This window comes from Temnothorax longispinosus, chromosome 8, assembly GCF_030848805.1.
Source record: "Temnothorax longispinosus isolate EJ_2023e chromosome 8, Tlon_JGU_v1, whole genome shotgun sequence".
NCBI classification, from domain to species: Eukaryota; Metazoa; Arthropoda; class Insecta; order Hymenoptera; family Formicidae; genus Temnothorax; species Temnothorax longispinosus.
The window spans coordinates 4,692,530-4,712,612 of NC_092365.1; the positions used below are offsets into that span (position 1 = coordinate 4,692,530).

General features: G+C 34.8%; 2 protein-coding genes and 2 pseudogenes across 2 annotated transcripts; 3 read left to right on the forward strand and 1 right to left on the reverse strand.

Moving 5' to 3' along the window:
- The first annotated feature begins 554 nt into the window (after positions 1–554).
- On the forward strand, positions 555–3,817 carry LOC139817796 (trafficking protein particle complex subunit 10-like; annotated as a pseudogene).
- Positions 3,818–4,073: 256 nt separating this feature from the next.
- Positions 4,074–6,261, reverse strand: LOC139817797 (uncharacterized; annotated as a pseudogene).
- Positions 6,262–6,889: 628 nt separating this feature from the next.
- LOC139817799 (jmjC domain-containing histone demethylation protein 1) lies at positions 6,890–14,957 on the forward strand. Its single transcript, XM_071786095.1, is given in 10 exon segments — positions 6,890–6,895; positions 6,970–7,020; positions 7,023–7,570; positions 7,661–8,075; positions 9,262–9,395; positions 9,397–9,548; positions 9,818–9,843; positions 9,845–10,117; positions 10,251–14,212; positions 14,854–14,957. Coding segments are annotated over 9 exon segments (2,619 nt in total). The 3' UTR covers positions 11,265–14,212; positions 14,854–14,957.
- On the forward strand, positions 14,860–19,878 carry LOC139817801 (lysosomal aspartic protease-like). Its single transcript, XM_071786096.1, has 9 exons — positions 14,860–14,966; positions 15,498–15,697; positions 16,223–16,338; positions 16,483–16,685; positions 16,808–16,930; positions 17,011–17,143; positions 17,275–17,367; positions 17,445–17,971; positions 19,650–19,878. Exons 1-9 carry the CDS (start codon positions 14,881–14,883, stop codon positions 19,876–19,878), a joined length of 1,710 nt encoding a protein of 569 aa, XP_071642197.1. The 5' UTR covers positions 14,860–14,880.
- Positions 19,879–20,083: the final 205 nt, after the last annotated feature.

The window sequence follows — 20,083 nt, forward strand, 5'->3', positions numbered from 1 at the left end:
CGATTATTTTGTTTCCCAAAAATGAAGCAATCTGGTGAGAAGTAAAATTCAATTTGATATTATCAGCAGGTAAAATAAAAATAAAGCAAAGAAACATATGTACGTATCGAAAACGTATCTACATCCTTACACGTATAATTGGTAACAGTTTAACGCTGACTTACGTATGTCTTGTTCAAACACATCTGATCTGTTGCTTATACGAAATATCGCACTGATTTTGACGAATTGCCAGCTGAGTCATGCTGGAAAACATCTTAAGAATGTGTGTACAATACTCACCGTACACGGTGTTCCTCGGCTCTCGACATTGTCCCATTAGCATTTTTCATGGAATCTTCAATCTTCGACGAGCGCATACTTCTTTGGTTGTTTCGTTTGATTTCGATTCCTCGTTGATTATACTTTACGAGCACAATTACGACATGTTAATTAACGCAATTAACGAATACTGAATTGTTCGAATCGATCGAAATCACGCGCGTCAAAATCACATTGTCGACAGAAATATACATGACATGCGCTCGCGTTACTTTAACGTCTAATTTGGCGAAATGCTCAAATTGATCGACAAGGAAGATAATGTACAAGGACGCGAAATCGCGAGAATGCTGCCCGAGATACTCTGAAAATTAAAAAAATATTGAGTTAGCGCGATAAATAAAAGATTAATAAAAAAACAATAATAATATCAGTCCAGTAAAAGAAAATATGAGTAAAGAAGAAAATATGAGCTTAATAAAGACTAGAATTTGCAATTCAATATATATTTAAATATCGTATATATTTTATATTTATCGCAATTTGCGATTTCTATTTGCAAACAGAAGCTAGAATCGAGCCTTAGAATTACAAACAGAATTTAACTATTATACATTCAATATAGGATGTCACATACAAACTAAAATTTCTTAAAATTAGTTATTAAATTCTAAAACGCGATGTTTTAAAAGATATTTAATATTCTAATGTCTAATTCTCTAATACATTAGCACATTTTATATTTATTATTCAGTTATATATAAGTAACCCCAAGCCGGGCCCGAGCGCTTCTTCGGAAGCACCCAGAGTCTTGTAAACTATTTAGCCACTCTTCCCTATTATTTAATCCCATTTTTCCAGCCATTAGCAGGGAAACGTTCGATAGATTAGAAATTTTATTTTAATAGTTTGTCTCAAATCAATAGTTAAGGGATCCTCTTATAATTATTAAAAAATCATATCAATCACATATTTTTTTTCTACAAACGCTAAGCAGCAAAAGAATATTGTACAACTATAGTATGATAGAGATAGAGATGTACTCTAATGTTTTAATGAATCTGTGATATATAATCAATAGATTGCGTGTCACATATATATATATATATATATATATATATATATATATATCTAGATGCATTAATATTCCTAATAATTTAGCAACAATAAACTTTTATATCATGTATTCTTGTAGGATGTTGATACTTATAAGACTTAGTATTAGAGATGATATTGATGCTTGGTTAAAGATATTGAATTTATATCACATTCAAGATTGGATGATTGTAATGGTAGAAACGTATGATGTAAAGAAGGCCAATAAGCTATTGCCCAGGACTACCGTCTTAGATAAAATACGAAGTGACTTTGCTGCCAAGAATTGCGACAGGTAAATATGTCTTTTTACATTTAATCTTGCAATATAATAAGGAAATGATGTTGTTATATCCATAAATTGTGTCTATAATTGACAGATGTTTTGCTATAATTAATCCAATTAAATCTGAATCTCGTTCCGCGGAATCATAGAGAGGCTTGATAACTCGCATTCGTCATTTGATGTTGACTGCATATGACAGAACTCTGTCGCGCTTTGAAGATATTATACGAGAACAGAGAGAAAGGCGGAACAATCCTAGTTGGAACATCTGCCATTATTTTTTTCTACAGATAATATAACTCTCCTTATAAATTCTTATCACTACTGAATTGCCTAATAAAATATTGAGTAAAATGTTGATTGAAATACTCCTAAAACGAGTTATCTTATATTTTTGTATTCATAATCTTTCATAATATTTTCAATTTTTTAATCAGTCTTTTAAATAAATACATAAAACTAGCATACATTGGTCGGGATTACGAACCCGAAACTCACCGACTGCGAGTCAACTGCTCTCACACAAGAGCAATGCGTCACTCTTCTGAATTCCCTAATATTAAAAATCTTGAAACTTATATCTTTCCTTTTACAAAGTTGAATTTGTATTTTAGGAAGAACTGGCATTTGCATTGCAAATGCTAGGTTTGTACGACGAGGCATTTGTGCAGTATGATGAACTAGACGCTCTCTTTACATAGTTTGTGCTTAATTCTAATGTAGGAGGTATTGTAAGCCTTTAAATTCTAGCTTGTATTAAAAGTATACGATATCAAATGAGAACGGATACAAAGTGAAAACCTAAATGTAGATAAATTGTTCATAGATACTCCAGGATGGTTAAGTCTGTTTCAAACGCCTCTCAACAACTGGGGAGGTGTAAATTTAAATAACGGTTCAAACCATCATCTAAGATTTCTTTTAGCTGAATGTAAGGCATCTTTATTAGATCTTAGGAGTTACTTGTTTAGTAGACAATGTGCCATGCTACTCCTGCTTAATAAACCTTGGGAGGTTTGTATGAATTGAACAGTTATTGATAATAAATGACTTCGTATAATTACCGTAATTCGTACATATTTCGAAATTGGATATTATTTTTGACAGATTGCACAAAGGTGCTTATCATTTGTCCATAACACATTGAGCGAACTGAGAATCTTAGAAGTACAGAAACCTGAAGGCTCTGTAGAATGCTGGTCATTCCTCTGTGCGTTAGAGGTTTTGCAAGCTTGTCAATTGTCCACCATCAATATTGATAACAATCAACAATTGGACTTGTGCTCTTTACATACAGCTAGCTTGTGGGCACTTGCAAGAGATAAGGTAATTTATTTATTTGACACTGATTATTTTATGGTATATCTTTCTATATATCGCATTATATGCCTTTTTTTCTTTTTAGTTAGGAAGCTTAGGAAAATTGTGCGGCCTAATGCCGGGAAGTGAACCGACTAGTGAACAGTTGCACACAGTTGTGTATCTTATAGCAGGTATAGAAGATTCGAAGCCACAGGTAGAAGGAAAGTTAACTCCTACAGATAAGTTAAAAGAGGCACTATCATCCAAAGAAGCGTTCAAGAAACAGTATCTGGAGCATGCAGAATTAGCTATGGGCACATACAAGCATGTCGGCCGTATTCGATCAGCCAGATTAATCGGGAAAGAATTGGCACGATTCTACAGCGAACTCGGAGAAAATCAGAAAGCGGTCGCGTTTTTATCTGACGCTTTGAAAACTTATATGAACGAAGGATGGAATCACTTGACTGTGCAAACGCAGTTGGAGCTAGCCGAGTGTTACAAACGAATGGACGCGACGTCGAGAAATATACTAAAGTGTGCGCGGCAGTAGCTAGCGCAAGTCTTTTGCATATAACTGTACGCAATACATATTTGGAAGAAATGTTAGGATATATGAAAATGATCTCTTCACCTCAACCATTACTCGCGGAACTCGGATGTGCTTTTACAATACTCAGTATGGAAGCTAAAGTAATGGATAAGATAGTACAAGACTGTGTAGTTAACGTCGAAATCAGTGTACAGAGTTTGTTTCCTCGGGAAGTAAGATGTACTAGCGCTGCTATTTCTGTAGAGGAGATACAAAAGCCATCCATATCTAATAAGAAAAAAGGACTAAAATCATCTGTTGAGCCTCCAGTACAATTGTAGGTATTAATAAATAAAATTGTAATTATTTTTATTTATAAAAATATGTATATATATAATTTTTAATACTATGGCAAAAAGAATAACAGAAAAACATAAACAGGATTAGAAATGTTGACATTACCGACGTCGAGGAAGTTCGGCCTTCGCTATAGGATCTCTTAACAATTGACAATCAAGCTCGTTCATTCGATTGATTCAAACCGCTGGGAAACGTTTCAAGCTCACCTTGGTTTTACATCTCGAATATCGCATATATAAAGCGTTTATTTTATTAAAACTATTTGCTTCTTAAATTCAATAAGCCATTACGAGAAGCTTTGCGTTCGGTCAATAATAATTTATTAAAAAATATGTGTGTTATTGTTCTCGTAACATACAATTATCTATATTTCAATAAGTAATATTTGTATGGTGTATACTTGTATACGATACAATCTCTGCATATGGAAATATTCTTTGCGTTTACACTGTATTTAATCTAACCTAGTTCTGCTAAGACGGAATCAAAGCCCTCCTGCAGGCTGATACTATCTTCTCGCTGCTTTACCAAATTGTCCTTTTGATTCTGTCTACTTGCGCTTTCAGCAGGTAGTTGCCCTTTTTCAAGGCTGCCAGTCGTCCCTCGTGCTTATAAACTCGTTTCTAAAAAAAAGAAATAAATATTCAGGAACAAAATCCAGAAATTTAATTGCAATATCTTCGTTTGCAATGGCAACTCACTTGCAAATTGCCTTTGCGCTTCTCGATAGGTGCTTGATCGTCGTCAGACTCGGAATCTTCTTCCTCCGATTCCTCAGACTCCGACTCTTCCTCCGACTCCGTTTCCTCCTCTTCCTCCTCCTCTTCTTCTTCCTCTTCGTCATCGTCGGTATTCCCCATTAGCTTCGCCATCTTGTCCACCTGCTTCTGCAGCTGCTTGTATTTCTTCTTTTCTTCCACCAGTCTGCTGCTGTTTGATCTGCTCCTTCAGCGCGTGCCTCTCTTTCCTGGCGTTCACAGCCTTGTCCCTATTTAGACAATTTGTTATACAATAATTTTCTGTGTTATTTAATGTATTATCGATACGGTTACTCATTACGAGTTGAATAAATCGCGGAAACCTCGTCATCGTACTCACTTGAAATTCTTAATTTTCGAAATGAGAAGCTTGATCTCCCTCTGCGCGCGTTTCTCCGCTCCGGCTTTAGGATCCTCGTCTTCCTCTTCTTCTTCCGTGCTCTCCTCTTCTTCCTCGCTCGTACTGCAAACATCTTGTTTGTTTACTCTTTTGCGACGCGATCCTAGCTACGTCTTTCGCGCTTGGACAGCCAGCCAGTGCCATTCCTGCAACATTGTACCATCCTACGTCTTCCCAATCCTCTTCTAACTCCACTATCGGCTCGCAATCAGCTTCAATCGGCGTAAGCCCTTCTTCTGACAAGCAAAGCAAGGAAAAGCGAAGCGAAAAAGCGTGATTAATATAAGCGTTGATATAAAGCATAAGAAATAGATATGAGATTCGCATGGAATTGATAATAACGTTTTGTTTAAAAAGCGATTAAATTCAAGGGTAATTAGGGAGAGATTGCAGGACAACACGATTAATATAGCTCAGCTAGCTTTAAGTAAAGCTACACTTTTAATTACGCACCAGCCTTCATACGTTTTTCTAGCGTCGCATACATTCTTCTCATTTCTTCCAACACGTTTCTAGCCTTGTCTCTTTCTTCGGCGGCGGTGGCGAAACCTTTCTCCGCTTTTTCTGCGTCCTTTCTCGCTTGTTGCACTTCCTGTCTCAAGGATTCCGTGAGTTTCTCATCCTGTTGCTTGTTTTCCTGTGCATTCTTTTGTAGCTTCATATGTTCCACTTTTGCCTCAAGATTCAAAATTCTCGCCTGCACAATTAGCTCGGTAAGAAATTATCTTTATCTTAAGTTATATTTATTTCTATTAAAATCCTTAGCTATTTTTTTTAACCCTCTAATTTTTCCTTATTTCAGCAAGTCGCTGGTTTGCCTTGTTTGAATAAGATTATAAAGTGTTTTAAATAGAATTGGGCAGAGTAAACTTACATATGTTATTGAAAACTTTTTCCAAAATATCAAATGTCAATGCCTTTTAAGTCTTATTACCTGCAATCGCTTATTGTCTCGTTCCAAGACTTCTTTATTCCTAAGTTCCATTGCGAGCATCTGCTTAGTGCTTTGCAAATCATCCCTAACGGCATCGATGTCATCCATCTTGTCCTGAATAGCATCGTCTACGGGCGTTTTCTCGGTTTTTTGAATCTGCTCCTCGATGGTCATTTGTCGTCGAAACTTCCCCAGTCCTTCCAGTATCGGCTTAGAACGGTCGTTCGTCCTTACACTCTTGAGCTTTACACCATCCTGGATCTGTTTCAGTAGTTGATTGTGCATATTCGATTTTTCGGATTCGAATACGAAGTGGGCCTTGCCTGGCAGAAAGAGACAATCAATCAAAATAAAAACGGCGTTGCCATTTCATTGCGTTATGTTTTAATAAAGAAAACACGAAGTATTTCATATGCCGCCTTGCAGTAACAAAAATATTAGTATTTTCTAAATCATAACATAAAAATATAGTTTTACATTATTTCAAATTATATTACATACATTAGAGACGGGCGATCAAAAAGGGCGATCTTAAAGATGTACGCAAATCATAAAATCATATTTCTGACTTATTTTAAAGTCTAGTTAGACTTATTTTTAAAGTTCGAAAAATGATAATAATTGCCTTACTTTTTTTGAAATTTTTTTGTAGCTAAAGAATGATATTATACGTGATACTATAATCAGTATAATGATACTATAAATTACTAGATATATACTATAAATTTAATAGATCATTTCGTTTTGCTTGACGAAAGACGTCATGTAGAATTTTATGAGAACCATTGATTGATACTTAACACTTCGCATCAACACACGTATCTTTAATAGAAGAGAACGACGAGTGTCACCCGCCTCTTACAATTAGTGACGTTTTCGTATCCTGTCGAGGACATCGATTCGGAGAGTGAAAGATCCTGATCGCTGCTCGCTCGTGTGAGGGGAGAAAGGGGAGAGTGGGATGTTGGTAAACCCATTGAGAAACATGAAGACACCAGTTAATTCAACGGTAATCAATTAACAGTTTAATTAATCTAAAAGTTTAACAAGGAGCGCTTGTTGAATGTGATCTTATTAGAACTTAGTCATACCAAAAGTTAGAGAATTACGTACAATCGCCTGCACTAGTGCGACAAGTAGATTGGGTAGACCTAGTGTGGCCGAGGCATCTGAAGGAGGCTCAGGTGGAGTCTATCAATCTCCTAAAAAACATGATGTACCCGAAAGTACAGAAGTATTGTTTAATGTCGGTAAAGGGTTGTTACACTGACTTTCACGTTGATTTTGGTGGTACGAGCGTGTGGTATCACATCCTGCGTGGTGGCAAAATCTTTTGGTTGATTCCACCCACGGAGAAAAACTTGACTCTTTATCAGGATATGGTGCTGAGTGGCAAACAATCGGATGTATTCTTTGGTGATATGGTAGACAGATGTGGCAGGATAACCCTAAATGCTGGCATGACTCTTTTTATACCGACCGGTTGGATACACGCAGTGTATACGCCTCAAGACTCTTTGGTCTTCGGTGGAAATTTCCTTCATAGTTTCGGTGTAGAAAAGCAGTTGAAAGTGGCGCAAGTGGAGGAGCATACAAAAGTACCACAGAAATTCCGATATCCATTTTTTACAAAAATGTTATGGTAAGAATGAACCCAATATATTTTATACCATTAAATTTGATATATACATGCTATTTTTTGTATATTGTAAAGATTCGTGTATTGCCGCAGGTATGTCCTCGAAAGATACGTGCACGTGCTCTTGCGTAGAAGTCACTTGGATATATCCGAATCGCAGCGGCAGCATTTAATCCCGCAACAGCTGCAAGAGCACATACATATCACGCCGTACGAGTTACATTGCTTGAAAGCAATAGTAATGTATCTACATTCATTGCCGTCGACAAAGAAGAACGTTCCGGAATTGATACGCGATCCGGTCGCTCTCATTCACGATGTCCGATGTTTGGTGGAAAAGCATAGACATGATAATCCAGAAGCGGCTGTGACGGGCAATCCTGTGTTACCACCACCACCACCTTTGAGTATCGCTGATAGGGTATTTATCATTTATTATCTTAAATTGAAACAAATACATTTGATCAATTTGATAAAGAACATAAAGGCAAGTAAAAGCCAGCACCGATGATGAAGCAAAAGTATTATTATACAATAAGGTACATATCTTGAAAATACAATTACATAACAAACGTTTTGGTCTTAGGTTTAGATTCTCCTCGGTGTAAGAAATAATGAAATGCACTTACAATGATATTAATAGATAGTCATCGTATGGTAGTCAATAGTCATATTGGTAAAAACGAATACCGACGCTAAAACGCAAAAGTGTCTGCTGCCTTATAAAAGAAAAATTAAAATAAGTGACTAGCAAAATTAATAAGTAAAAAGGTTTTAAAACAAATATGAAACTTGCTTACCTAACAGTCAATTTATGAAATTCTTTGACATCAGTATTCGGTATGGTCTATATATCGAACATCTTACAGACTAAACCAGTCTTATCTAATTAATGAGTTAATTTTAAAAATGTATACAGATACGTACTATAAGTGTATAAGCTACGCTATCTAAGCAAACAGAAACAAATAATATAAGTAAAAACATAAAAACACATATAATACATATATATGAAAGTCTCTCAATAATTCGTAAATACTCGTTGCTGAGTATCTAATGTATCCTCTCATAGGTTAATACTGTTAATTTAACGTTTTATATGGAACATTTTAAAAATCCTGTTTTATATAATATTTCTCTGTTCAAAATTTTAATATTGTCCCAATCAAACTCGTGTCCTTTCAATCTGTGTTGAGAAACAATAGAGTAATTTTTTACATTCCTACTAAGTTGATAGCAATGTTCTTTAATATGAATACCAAACTGTCTGCTAGTCTGACCAATATAAGCATAATTTTGTCAATAAATCTTGTACAACACACCATTTGGTGCGTCATCCGGTAATTTATCCTCGTAAGGTTTGATCAAGAAGTTGAATTTATTTGAGTCAACGTACAAAGTGTGAAGATTAAACTTTTTAATATTATTACGTAAACTCTCTGAAAACTTATGAATGTAAGGTATAATAAATAAATCAATCAGTGTCATATAAAAATAGAATGTATATGTATTTTCAAGAAATGTACCTTTCTGTACAATATTACTTTCGCTTCACGTCGGCGCCAACTCTTACTTGTCTCTATGTGTACTTTATTAATTTGACTGTGTATCTGGAGAGCTTCATTTTTGTATTTGTATAAAATACATTTTAATATTTCTTATCTAATTTCTTTTTGCTATGTTTTCTTTTTCAGGAATGCCTGAGAGTAACAAGAAAAGGTTTTGTAAAAAGACATCACTCGGACAAGTCTGAAAGAGCGTTTCCACGCAGAAGACGAACCAGATGCAAAAAGTGTGAGGCTTGCACTAGACAAGATTGTCGGGAGTGTGTTTTGCCAAGATATGGTCAAATTTGGAGGCAATGGGCGCGCTAAGCAAACGTGCCTCATGCGTCAATGTCTTAGGCCCATGCTTCCAGTCACGTCATCTTGTAAAGTATGTAATTTAGATGGTTGGAAACAACCACCTGCACCATTGACGGGTATGTACAATTTGCTACCAATTATAAATATAACTTGTTTTTATAATTTTTCCAAATAAATTATTTGGGTCATATATTTTGAATTTTTTATTCACTTTACAAATTTTGTATTTACTATTATAAATTATGATTATATTATAATACAATTTTATACTGACAAATTAAAACATTTTAAAACATATATTTTAAGTCTTTATATAATTTAAAAATTATATGTGTAAGCTATATGTCACTCTCTCCCCATAAGTCGAACATTTAAATAATTTCAGGTAAACCGTTTCCCACAACACTATCTACATACTTTAATGGAGTGTTCAATCTGCTTCGACATCGTACATCCAGAATGTATAGGTTTGAACTCCAAGGAGGTAACCGTCAATGATGATTTACCAAATAGTTGGGAGTGTCCACAGTGTTGCGAGCAAGGTCGAAACTTGGATTATCGGCCGCGTCAGCAAAGGGGTCGCACGCGAAAATTATCAGTATCCAGCGCAGTCTCCTCAGCACCGACCACGGATTCCGAGCGGGCAATGACACCAAGTAAACGATCGAGACTTGATCCCAACGTGGTACATTAATTCTTACATAGAAATTATTTAAAAAAACCCTGCAGTGGAATAATTTTTGCGTGGTTGAATCTCCAGATAAGCCGCGTTGTATAGAGCGTTGCTGTATACATTTCGCGTGCTTTATTTTCCTCAGGCGTGGAATGATTCGCCCGGAGAACCAGCCGAAGGTGAACAAAGAATGACGCAGCAGCGTACCCAATTAGCTATGCAATTGATTGCCTCGAGCAGCAGATCTTTGGTGAGGCCGCACGTGGTAGTTAGGCCAGCGCCGCTGCCGCCTATCCAAGAAACGGACGGCGATTCGAACAAGCATCAGAATTTGGTGTACAACAAGGTAGTGGTGCTTGCGGTATTTCGATTTCTTAACATAAAGGATCTGCTTAATTGTGCCTTGGTTTGCCGTACCTGGGCAAGATACAGTATAGATTCCAGCCTGTGGAAGAAACTGAACTTGTCACACTATAAACTCCGTTCCTTACACTTGACGGTTGTCATCAGACGTCAACCCGAATGTCTTTCGCTGGACTGGACCAACATCAATAAGATGCAATTAGCTTGGCTGCTGAGCAGATTGCCGCAGTTACGAACGTTGTCCCTTCAGGGCTGTACTTGGACCGGCGTTCGTGCCCTGAAGAGTTGCAGCTGTCCGCCTCTAGAAAAATTAAATCTGAATTATGTTACCTCTTTGAATGACGCTGTCTTGCAAGAAATTCTGGACTCACCAACGGATTCAAGACCTGGCCTTATTGACAAAACATCACGATTGAAGCATCTCAAGAATCTGTCTTTAGCCGGATGCGATCTTACGGATCGAGGCGTGAGATATATAGTCCAGCATCTGTTGGATCTTGAGACCTTAGACCTCTCCTCGATCGGCAGGCTTACCGATTCCGGAGTGGCGCACCTGACGTCGCTGCCAAATCTGGGATCGCTGAACTTAGCAAACTGCAAATTGCTCACCGAAACGACTCTTGATCACCTGACGAGATGTAAGGCGCTAAAACGCCTGGACCTGCGACACACGACTCAAGTATCGACGCAAGCCGTTATCAAGTTCGCTGCTAAAAGCGAGCACAATTTGCATGTAACGGACGTTAAGTTAGTGGAGGAGAAGAAGAAGGTCAAAGCTGAAATTGTGGACACGTGAAAGAGCATTGTGCTCACCCGCAAACTATTGTTCAGTGCAATCCGGTTATCGTCGCGTAAGAACACTGCTTGCAAAGAATTAGAGCCATGATAAATAGTACATGCTACGATCAGTGATTATTTATTTTACACAAGAGAATCTATAGGCATCATTACAAGGTGCATCCTTATGATGCAATAGAAAGGACCTGACTAGCATAGAATTTCTATTCGGATAACACTTACCTTTACCGATGTAAAACCAAACGCAATTTTGACAAGAACGATTCCTTCGCAACTTGGATTTATTATTCTTTTCATGTTTCTTATTGCAGATATTTATCTATTCTATCGTGTAGTTCATGTAGATATATGTTTATGTATTTTTCACTGAATGTCGTTCTAAAAACAAATCTAATTTATTTAGATTTTTTCTTTGAAACAATATCGAGAGGAAGTGGCGCTATTTTATTGCAGTTTTATGATTCTTTTGTGTATCTCTGTAACTAAAACTTGAACTTGGATCTTATTAAATATCATTAAACTAATTGAAAAATATAGTTCTGTTATTCATTTATCATCTTAAAGTTTAATTTGCGAAATTGACTCCAAATTTGTCATTAAAAGGACATTCAATAATTTGGAATGTATACTCACGCGCCGCATACATATACATAAGACACATATGTTATAATTAATATGTATTATTATGTATAATAATAATATATATTGCAATTACGTATACATGCATATATACACGGAAAAAAAGTGAAGTTGCTTCAATTAAACATCGACGTCACGGGCTGCCACAAACATAAGTAGTTAATTTAATTGGATATTATTGAGCCAAATATTTAAATTATTAACACAATTATCTGATGTTCTTTGTTTATTAATATTGATGTTGCATCAATAGGTTTTGTCTCAATTACACTGATGCTGTTTATATAACATCATTTTTTTCTGTGTATATATGCATACATATAGATATATATGTCGCTCATTTGCACAACAATGACATAACTCAAAAATTGTCATTTTTGAACTGTTTGCAAAAGAAGGGTGAAAATCCAATACGCCGAATGAAAAGCTAATATATAGCTAGATATTTTTGTTCCTCTACAATCAGTTATTGCACCAAAATCACATTTAAAAGTATAATAAAAATTTTGATAATTCGAAACATTTAAACTTATTTTTTGGAAAATTTTGTTTTCTGAGTTATGTCATTGTAGCAAATGAGCGATGTATATATACACATACACACACGACTATTATAACATTGTCTGACTATAGAAGTATATACATATATACAGATATATATATGTAAATATATCTTCATTTATTTTGCATTAAATTCTGCTTAATCTATAACCTCGAAACTTTGCACAGAAATAATGTAGAATAATGATAGAAACAGTTTCCTAAACCTTATTATCTGTTTCGTACTTTAAATATTTCATAAAAATGTTAATACTTTATTATTTCATTTTTTTTCTTTCATTTACTCAACGTTGTGTAACAGGTTGCAAAGATACATCGTATACTAAATTTGGAAAAGTACGAAAATGGGTGGTATGTTGGAATTCTGTCGGATCATTATTCACATTAAAAACAGTATTTTTCGCATAGGTTGTGAAGATAGAAATTCTCAAAAATAAGTATTTATTTCGCACGAGTGTCTGAACAAACCTCGACCGAGAATTTATCGCAAAGAAAAACGATGTTTGTAATTACACACATACCGACATACACGTATGTACACATTTATCCATATAGATCATGCATCAAATCATTTACCGAAATCGACTGTATTATTTTGTAACATTACGTGATCGAAGGTAGCATGTACGTGCTTCGAATTTGGATTTCCGACCTGGATTGTATCTCGTGATGTTCTGTGCAAGCCAATGTATATATATCTGCTTTTTATATATATGCACGTTCCAGTTGTAATTTTTGTTCCCTCTTTAAATGTTCCATTTACGATTTCATGTAAAGACAACAAGAATTATAGGAGAACTGACTCATCAAGTGCCATCGTGCATCGTGAAATTATGTCCGTTCTCATCATTATGTTCCAGCGCGTCGAATAATGAATTCATTGCGATCATGCGTGTTTGTATAATAATATTTTGAAGAAGGTATTGCGGTAGCAAATATCGTTGTCACGAGTTTTATGTGTTGCTATCCTTGCGCTGATAGACATTGTCGCGAGAAAAAGTTGTTCTTATTTTTTTCTACACAATTTAAATTTCAGCAATTTTAAAAAATCGCCACGATGTAACACATTGTATAAATGTAATCCATGGAGAACAATAGCGATCTCTGATTCCCAAATATAATTTTTATTTGTAAAAGGCGATGTACTTTTCCCTTTTCCTGTCGTTTAATTTTTCTAATTTAAATTCTATAATTTAAAATAGATAATGGAAGCTGCATATAATTACAAGTCGACGTGTTTACAATATTAAGAGAAAATATCACACTATATAAATAATAGTATAGCTAAACATCTTGCGTTATGCAATTTGTGCACCATTTTATTATATTTTTAAATCTAATTAGATCGACCAACTACTATTCTCAATATGAAGACTACAGTGGCGCAAGTGTATACAAATCAAATTAGTGAAAAGATTTATTAGGCTGTTCGAAGCCCAATGTCTAGAACTTTTAGAACTGTTTGTTTTCTTTACCGACCTCCTTCTCACCTTATAATAAACACAAGAATCCAAGAATGTCCGCGCGCATCTGTACATACATGAGCAGCGACGGGAACGCTAAGTTTGATTACATTCTTTGTCTGTTGTGTGTACCGATTGTGGACTGATTTGGAGTTATAACGCTTCTAAAACCTTCTTGATTTTTGTAGCTTTAGACGTCGAAATATTCGGGAAATATATATCGACTCTCTCTGTTGCAATTGTGGTTAATCAACTTCGTGTTAATCGACGCGGAGTTGCATAGGTGAGTACATAATATGTACAAACGCTCCTCATTTATATCGACACGATAAATACCGTATAGAGATCGCTCTTCCAACTTCTTGGAATCGCCGCAGAATTCGCGATCTGTGATCTTGAAATACTTCAATGAATACAACAATTGTACCAAGCCGGATTTGAAAGCCCGAATTCTTAGAAATTCCAGAAATTCTTGGAAATGTAAATTATTTTTGATAATAGAGAAAATTCTTGAAAACTAACAAATTTCTTTATGTTGATAAAGTTCTTGAATTTGACAAATTCTTTATGTTTATAAAATTGTTAAATTTGATTAATTCTTTATGTTGATAAAATTCTTAAATTTTCGGCAACTGACCAATCGCATTGGCCAATTGTCGAATTGCTTAAATATGATTATTCAATTTTATTTCTCCATCCGAGATCTCGAAGCGATTTCTAATATCGTTCGAACACAAAGCTTTGAAATGCTTCGCTTGTTTTTCTGCCCTCCTGCCCCCACCTTCTTATAAGCACAAGGACATATACGCACATTTGTATATAAGGGAACGCTTAGCAATTTGACTGCTTGTTCTTTGTCTGCACGTACCGGTTGTGGATTGACTCGCAGTTCTAACGGTCCTAAAATAATTTTGACTTTTGTAGCTTCAGTCGCCGAGAAATTCAGGAAACATGTATCGGCTCTTTGTGACAATGACGGTAATCACGGTAATCATCTTCGCGTCAATCAACGCGGAGGTGTATAAGGACGTGTATCAGTGAGTACATACGTTATATACAAAAACGATCCACATTTATATCGACACGATGAATTATAATACCGTACAGAGATCGCGCTTCCAACTACTTGGAATCGCCGCAGAATTCGCGATAAATAATTATCAATAAATCAATTTCAAATACCATAATTGCATCAAATCTGTAAGAAAAACGCATTTTGAAAGTCGGAATAAAGTGAGCAAACTAATTACACTCTATAGATGCTTTGAGGATTCCTTCGAAAATCTTATTTTAAGTGAGTTTAGCGTCGTGTGATATCCTCTTTTCGTGATTACACCAATCTCACTTAAAATACCTAACTAAATTCTAATGCGTAATGCAGATAGCATTTATTTCTTAATGCCAAAATGTTGAGGCTTTAACAGTTTTTAAATAAAAAGTGCTTGAAAATGATCAAATAAATTATTTGAAATTCGTATTTATGTTCTACGATATATGTACATACATTCGCGTTTATACGATACATATACGCATATAATATAACGGAAATTTTTATATGTTGCTTCAAGAATTCCGTTATACAAGACAAACGACCCACGACTCCGTTCGGATACGGCAACCGTACCTCTGATCAATTGGAGAAATTTTCAATACTGCGCTACTATCGAAATTGGTACGCCACCGCAGACATTTAAAGTACTTTTCGATACTGGTTCATCAGATCTCTGGGTACCATCCAAAAACTGCAACGTCAGCCAACCTGCTTGCTGTAAGTATATCATAACATCGCTACCTCCCCGACATTCTATTATTCCTATATGTACATTATTTGCATTAAAAAAAGTAATGTTTCAAGTATTAAAATAATCTTAATAACTTTTTTCTCGTATGATTGATGTCAAGTAAAAATATAAGAGAATAATAATGCTGTAGAATTGTATCTATTCCATTTATATTTCAAGTAAAGTTATAAAATCTTTAAAGCAACCATTTCAAAGATTCGAATCAGTGGTAAGGTAAATATTATGTAGCTAAGTTCCATACTTACATACTCTCTTATTTACATTATTTAGCACACTTACTTTAAACATACAAATAATTTTTTATACAAAACAGCTCACATGTTAAAGCAAAAAATATAAAAATAAATATATTTGATGATTTAACTGAATATATTTGATGACACACACTTAACTACTGTTAGTTATATATTTAGATTAATAAAGGAAATTTTTATATTTCTATTAGACTTTTCAATATTAACTGATTTAATTATATTTATTACTTTTTGCAGTGAAACATAATAAGTTTGATCATATAAAGTCTACCACAGATATGTCACTGGGTGATGCTTATTTTAATTACAAAGATAAGGGTATATGGTACTCTTTATTTGCAGATACAGTAATTGTAAGTCATCGTCAAATAAATGGTCCGATTTAATTCTAATTATAGTCATAATCTATGAAAGTTTTCTAAGGAACACATATTGCTATTATTCTCCGAAAAAAACGCGCGCAATTATACTTTATTAATAATATCAACGTTTCGCAGATTGCTGGCCTTAAGGTTTCATCCTATCAGACATTCGGAGTAGCGCACAATTTCTCGACAAGTTTTTGGGACTCTGCACAATGCGACGGCGTTCTGGGGATGGGTTATCCAGCCTTATCTTGCTTTAATAATCCTTCTGTTTTCCGAAACATTATTAATCAAGAGATGGTGTCCCAACAAATTTTTAGCTTCTATCTAAATCGGTATGTATCTTTCCGTGTGCATCACGTTTGTTTAATACTATTTTTTAATTACATACTTTGTCTTTCCATGCAATGTAAAATGCAAATGTATAAACAATGTAAAAAATATACAACCTATACAGAAATGTCACGGGCGTGTTCGGCGGTGAACTGATATTGGGTGGCATCGATTCTTCCCATTACGAGGGCGAGTTTACGTTTGTGAATGTTTCCCACAAAAAATACTGGCAGTTTAAAATGGATAAGTATGTAGTTTCTTTTTTAAATTATACGTATGTCAACCACGGATTATATATATGTCAGCTAATTGGTAATCCCACTGTAGGATTCAAGTAAACAATTACATCTCTTGCTGGGAAGGCTGTCAAGCTATCGTCGACACGGGCGCTTCTGTGATAAGTGGACCACCGGCGGCTATCAAAGCTCTTTACAGAGAGATCGGTGTTAAAAATGGAACAGTAAATAATAGATCCTTTTCGTTAATGAAAGCTTTCACAATTATTTTAATTAAATTATTAAAATAAATTAATAAATATTTGATAAGTTTGGATTATTAATATGGATTACTAACATTGATTTTTGTTTAAAGGTGAAGTGCGACGAGATTTCTAATTTGCCCGATATCAATTTCGTCATAGGTGGTAAGACGTTACGACTCACTGGTCAAGATTATATCTTGAAGGTAAAGAATATTATTATATAAAGGTTTAAATTGTTTTTAGAATATAGAAATATCATGCCATATTTAATGTCTCATAGATCACAGAAGACGAGATAGATCTTTGTGTGCCCGCCTTCCAAGATGCTTATCTACCTGATGGTATACAGTGGATTTTGGGCGATGTATTTATTGGTCGGTACTACACCGTATTTGACATGGAGAACGACCGACTGGGATTCGCATGGCAAAGAAAACCTTTGCCTTCTCCTGATGTGTCATGGTTATGCGGTATATTGGCACTTGCATTTATAGCATTATTTAGCATCTTCGTAATTTTGTGCCAGATACAAGCCTATTGTTGTGCCAGAAAGTCGGTTGGTGTACGTAGGGATAGCGGAAACCCCCAGGCGGCGATAGCATTATTTAGCATCTTCGTAATGTTGTGCCAGATACAAGCCTATTGTTGTGCCAGAAAGTCGGTTGGTGTACGTAGGGATAGCGGAAACCCCCAGGCGGCGATAGCATTATTTAGCATCTTCGTAATGTTGTGCCAGATACAAGCCTATTGTTGTGCCAGAAAGTCGGTTGGTGTACGTAGGGATAGCGGAAACCCCCAGGCGGCGATGTAATTATTGATCGTTACTACACCGAGTTTGACATAGGGAACAACCGACTGGAATTCGTACTTGCAAAAATCAAGATTTATTTTTTTGCAAGTACGAATTCCAGTTGGTTGTTCCCTATGAAGGCATTCTCATGAAGTTATCATTAAGTATTAGGAAATCTAAGTGACATTACTAAACAAATAAGTCATAGTTTTTTTAGAATATCGACCGACATATAGTTTGTAATTTTATTTGGACTATTTATATGGTATATTTTTAAATTAATACATATGTAAAAATTAGAAGAAAGATACGCGATATTTATTCTACCAACGATTTGGTACATCTTGTTCTTTCGGCAACTATCGAATTGTTAGATATTGTGAATACAACTTGTATATAAGTCTATTAAAATGAAGTATATATTTTTTACACTAAATAATGATTTCATAAATCGCCCTTTCAATCTCATCTTAATGCCTACATTAATATACTAATCCCGAAAAATATTATCTCGTTTAATCTTATAAATTTTCTGCTTACATACGAGTACAAGATATCATATAACATTCTGCGTATATGTATAAGGGTATGACATACCGCATTTGTAAACAAAATATATATAACTTTTTACATTTCTTATGCTTACACAAACGTATATACGCATAAATCTTTTGCTTATTAATAAAAATTGTCTAAAATTTTCAACACATAAATACCAAATTGTCGATACGAAAATTATCATGTCATATGTGTTCTAATCAATGAATTGTTATAATAATGCAAAACTAGTTTAGGTATCTCTATAAACTTATTGATCTCCTTTTGATCATCCCAAAATCTGACGAGATCGACCAACTACTATTTGCAATATGAAGACTATAGTGGCGCAAATGTATCCAGATTAAATTAGTGAAAAGCTATTGGGTTATTAGAGGCGTTAGAATTTTTAAAACTCTGTTCGCTTTACCGCTCTCCTCCTCTTTGTTATTATATTAGACACAAAGGACGTACACGCGCATCTGAATATGAGCAGCGACGGAAACGCTAAGTTTGACTACATTCTTTGTCCGTTGTGCGTACCAATTGTGGACTGATTCTAAGTTATTATAACATCTCTAAAACATTTTTTACTTTTGTAGCTCTATTCGCCGAGACATTCAGGAAACATGTATCGACTCTGTGTAGCAATTGCGGTAATAAACTTCGCGTTAATCAACGCGGAGTTGCATAGCTAGGTGAGTACATACGCTCCACATTTATATCACGACACGATAAATTCCGTATAAAGATTGCGCTTCTTGGAATCACAGTAGAATTCGCAATAAATACATTATTAAATACGATAATTGTACTAAATCTGTGAGAAAAACGCATTTTGAAAGTCGGAGTAAAGTGAGCAGACTAATTATTAGAGATGCTTTGAAGATCCCTTCGAAGATCTTAAATGAGATTAGCGTTATAAAAAGAGGAATTTGCTTTTAAAATGTCTAAACTACATTCTAATGCGTCAATTCATAAATGCAGGTAGCACTTATTTCTCAATACCAAAATGTTGTGGTTTTAATAGTTTTCAAATAAAAAATGCTTCAAAATGACCAATTAAAATATCCGAAACTTATATTTATTTTGAATAATATTTGTACATTCGCGTTTATATGCGTATAAATAATGGAATTTTTCTTATGTTCCTTCAAGGATTCCGTTATACAGGGGACACACCGTTGGAAAATCTTCGACGGACAATAATATGATACAGCTTTGTTTGGCTACGAAAACTGTACCTCTGATTAATTATAAGAATATCCAGTACTATGGTGCTATCACAATTGGAACTCCGCCGCAGGATTTTAAAATAGTTTTCGACACTGGTTTCTCAAATCTCTGGGTACCATCCAAAAACTGTAACGTTAGCCAACCTGCTTGAGTATATCATAATATCGCTATCTTTTCGATATTCTATTTATATATATTTATTTGTATTAAAAAATATTATTGTTTCAAGTATTAAAATAATACTAATTATTTTTTTTCTCGTTTAATGATTGATATCAAGTAAAAATATAAGATAGGAATAATGCTGTAGAATTTTCAATTTATATTTTAAGTAAAGTTATAAAATCTTTAAAACA

Coding starts and splice junctions, on each gene's coding strand:
- LOC139817801 (XM_071786096.1), top strand. CDS start 14,881: ATGTATCGGCTCTTTGTGACAATGACGGTAATCACGGTAATCATCTTC. Junction 16,686..16,807: donor TTTAGCTTCTATCTAAATCG/GTATGTATCTTT, acceptor CAACCTATACAG/AAATGTCACGGGCGTGTTCG. Junction 17,144..17,274: donor TCGGTGTTAAAAATGGAACA/GTAAATAATAGA, acceptor TTTTGTTTAAAG/GTGAAGTGCGACGAGATTTC.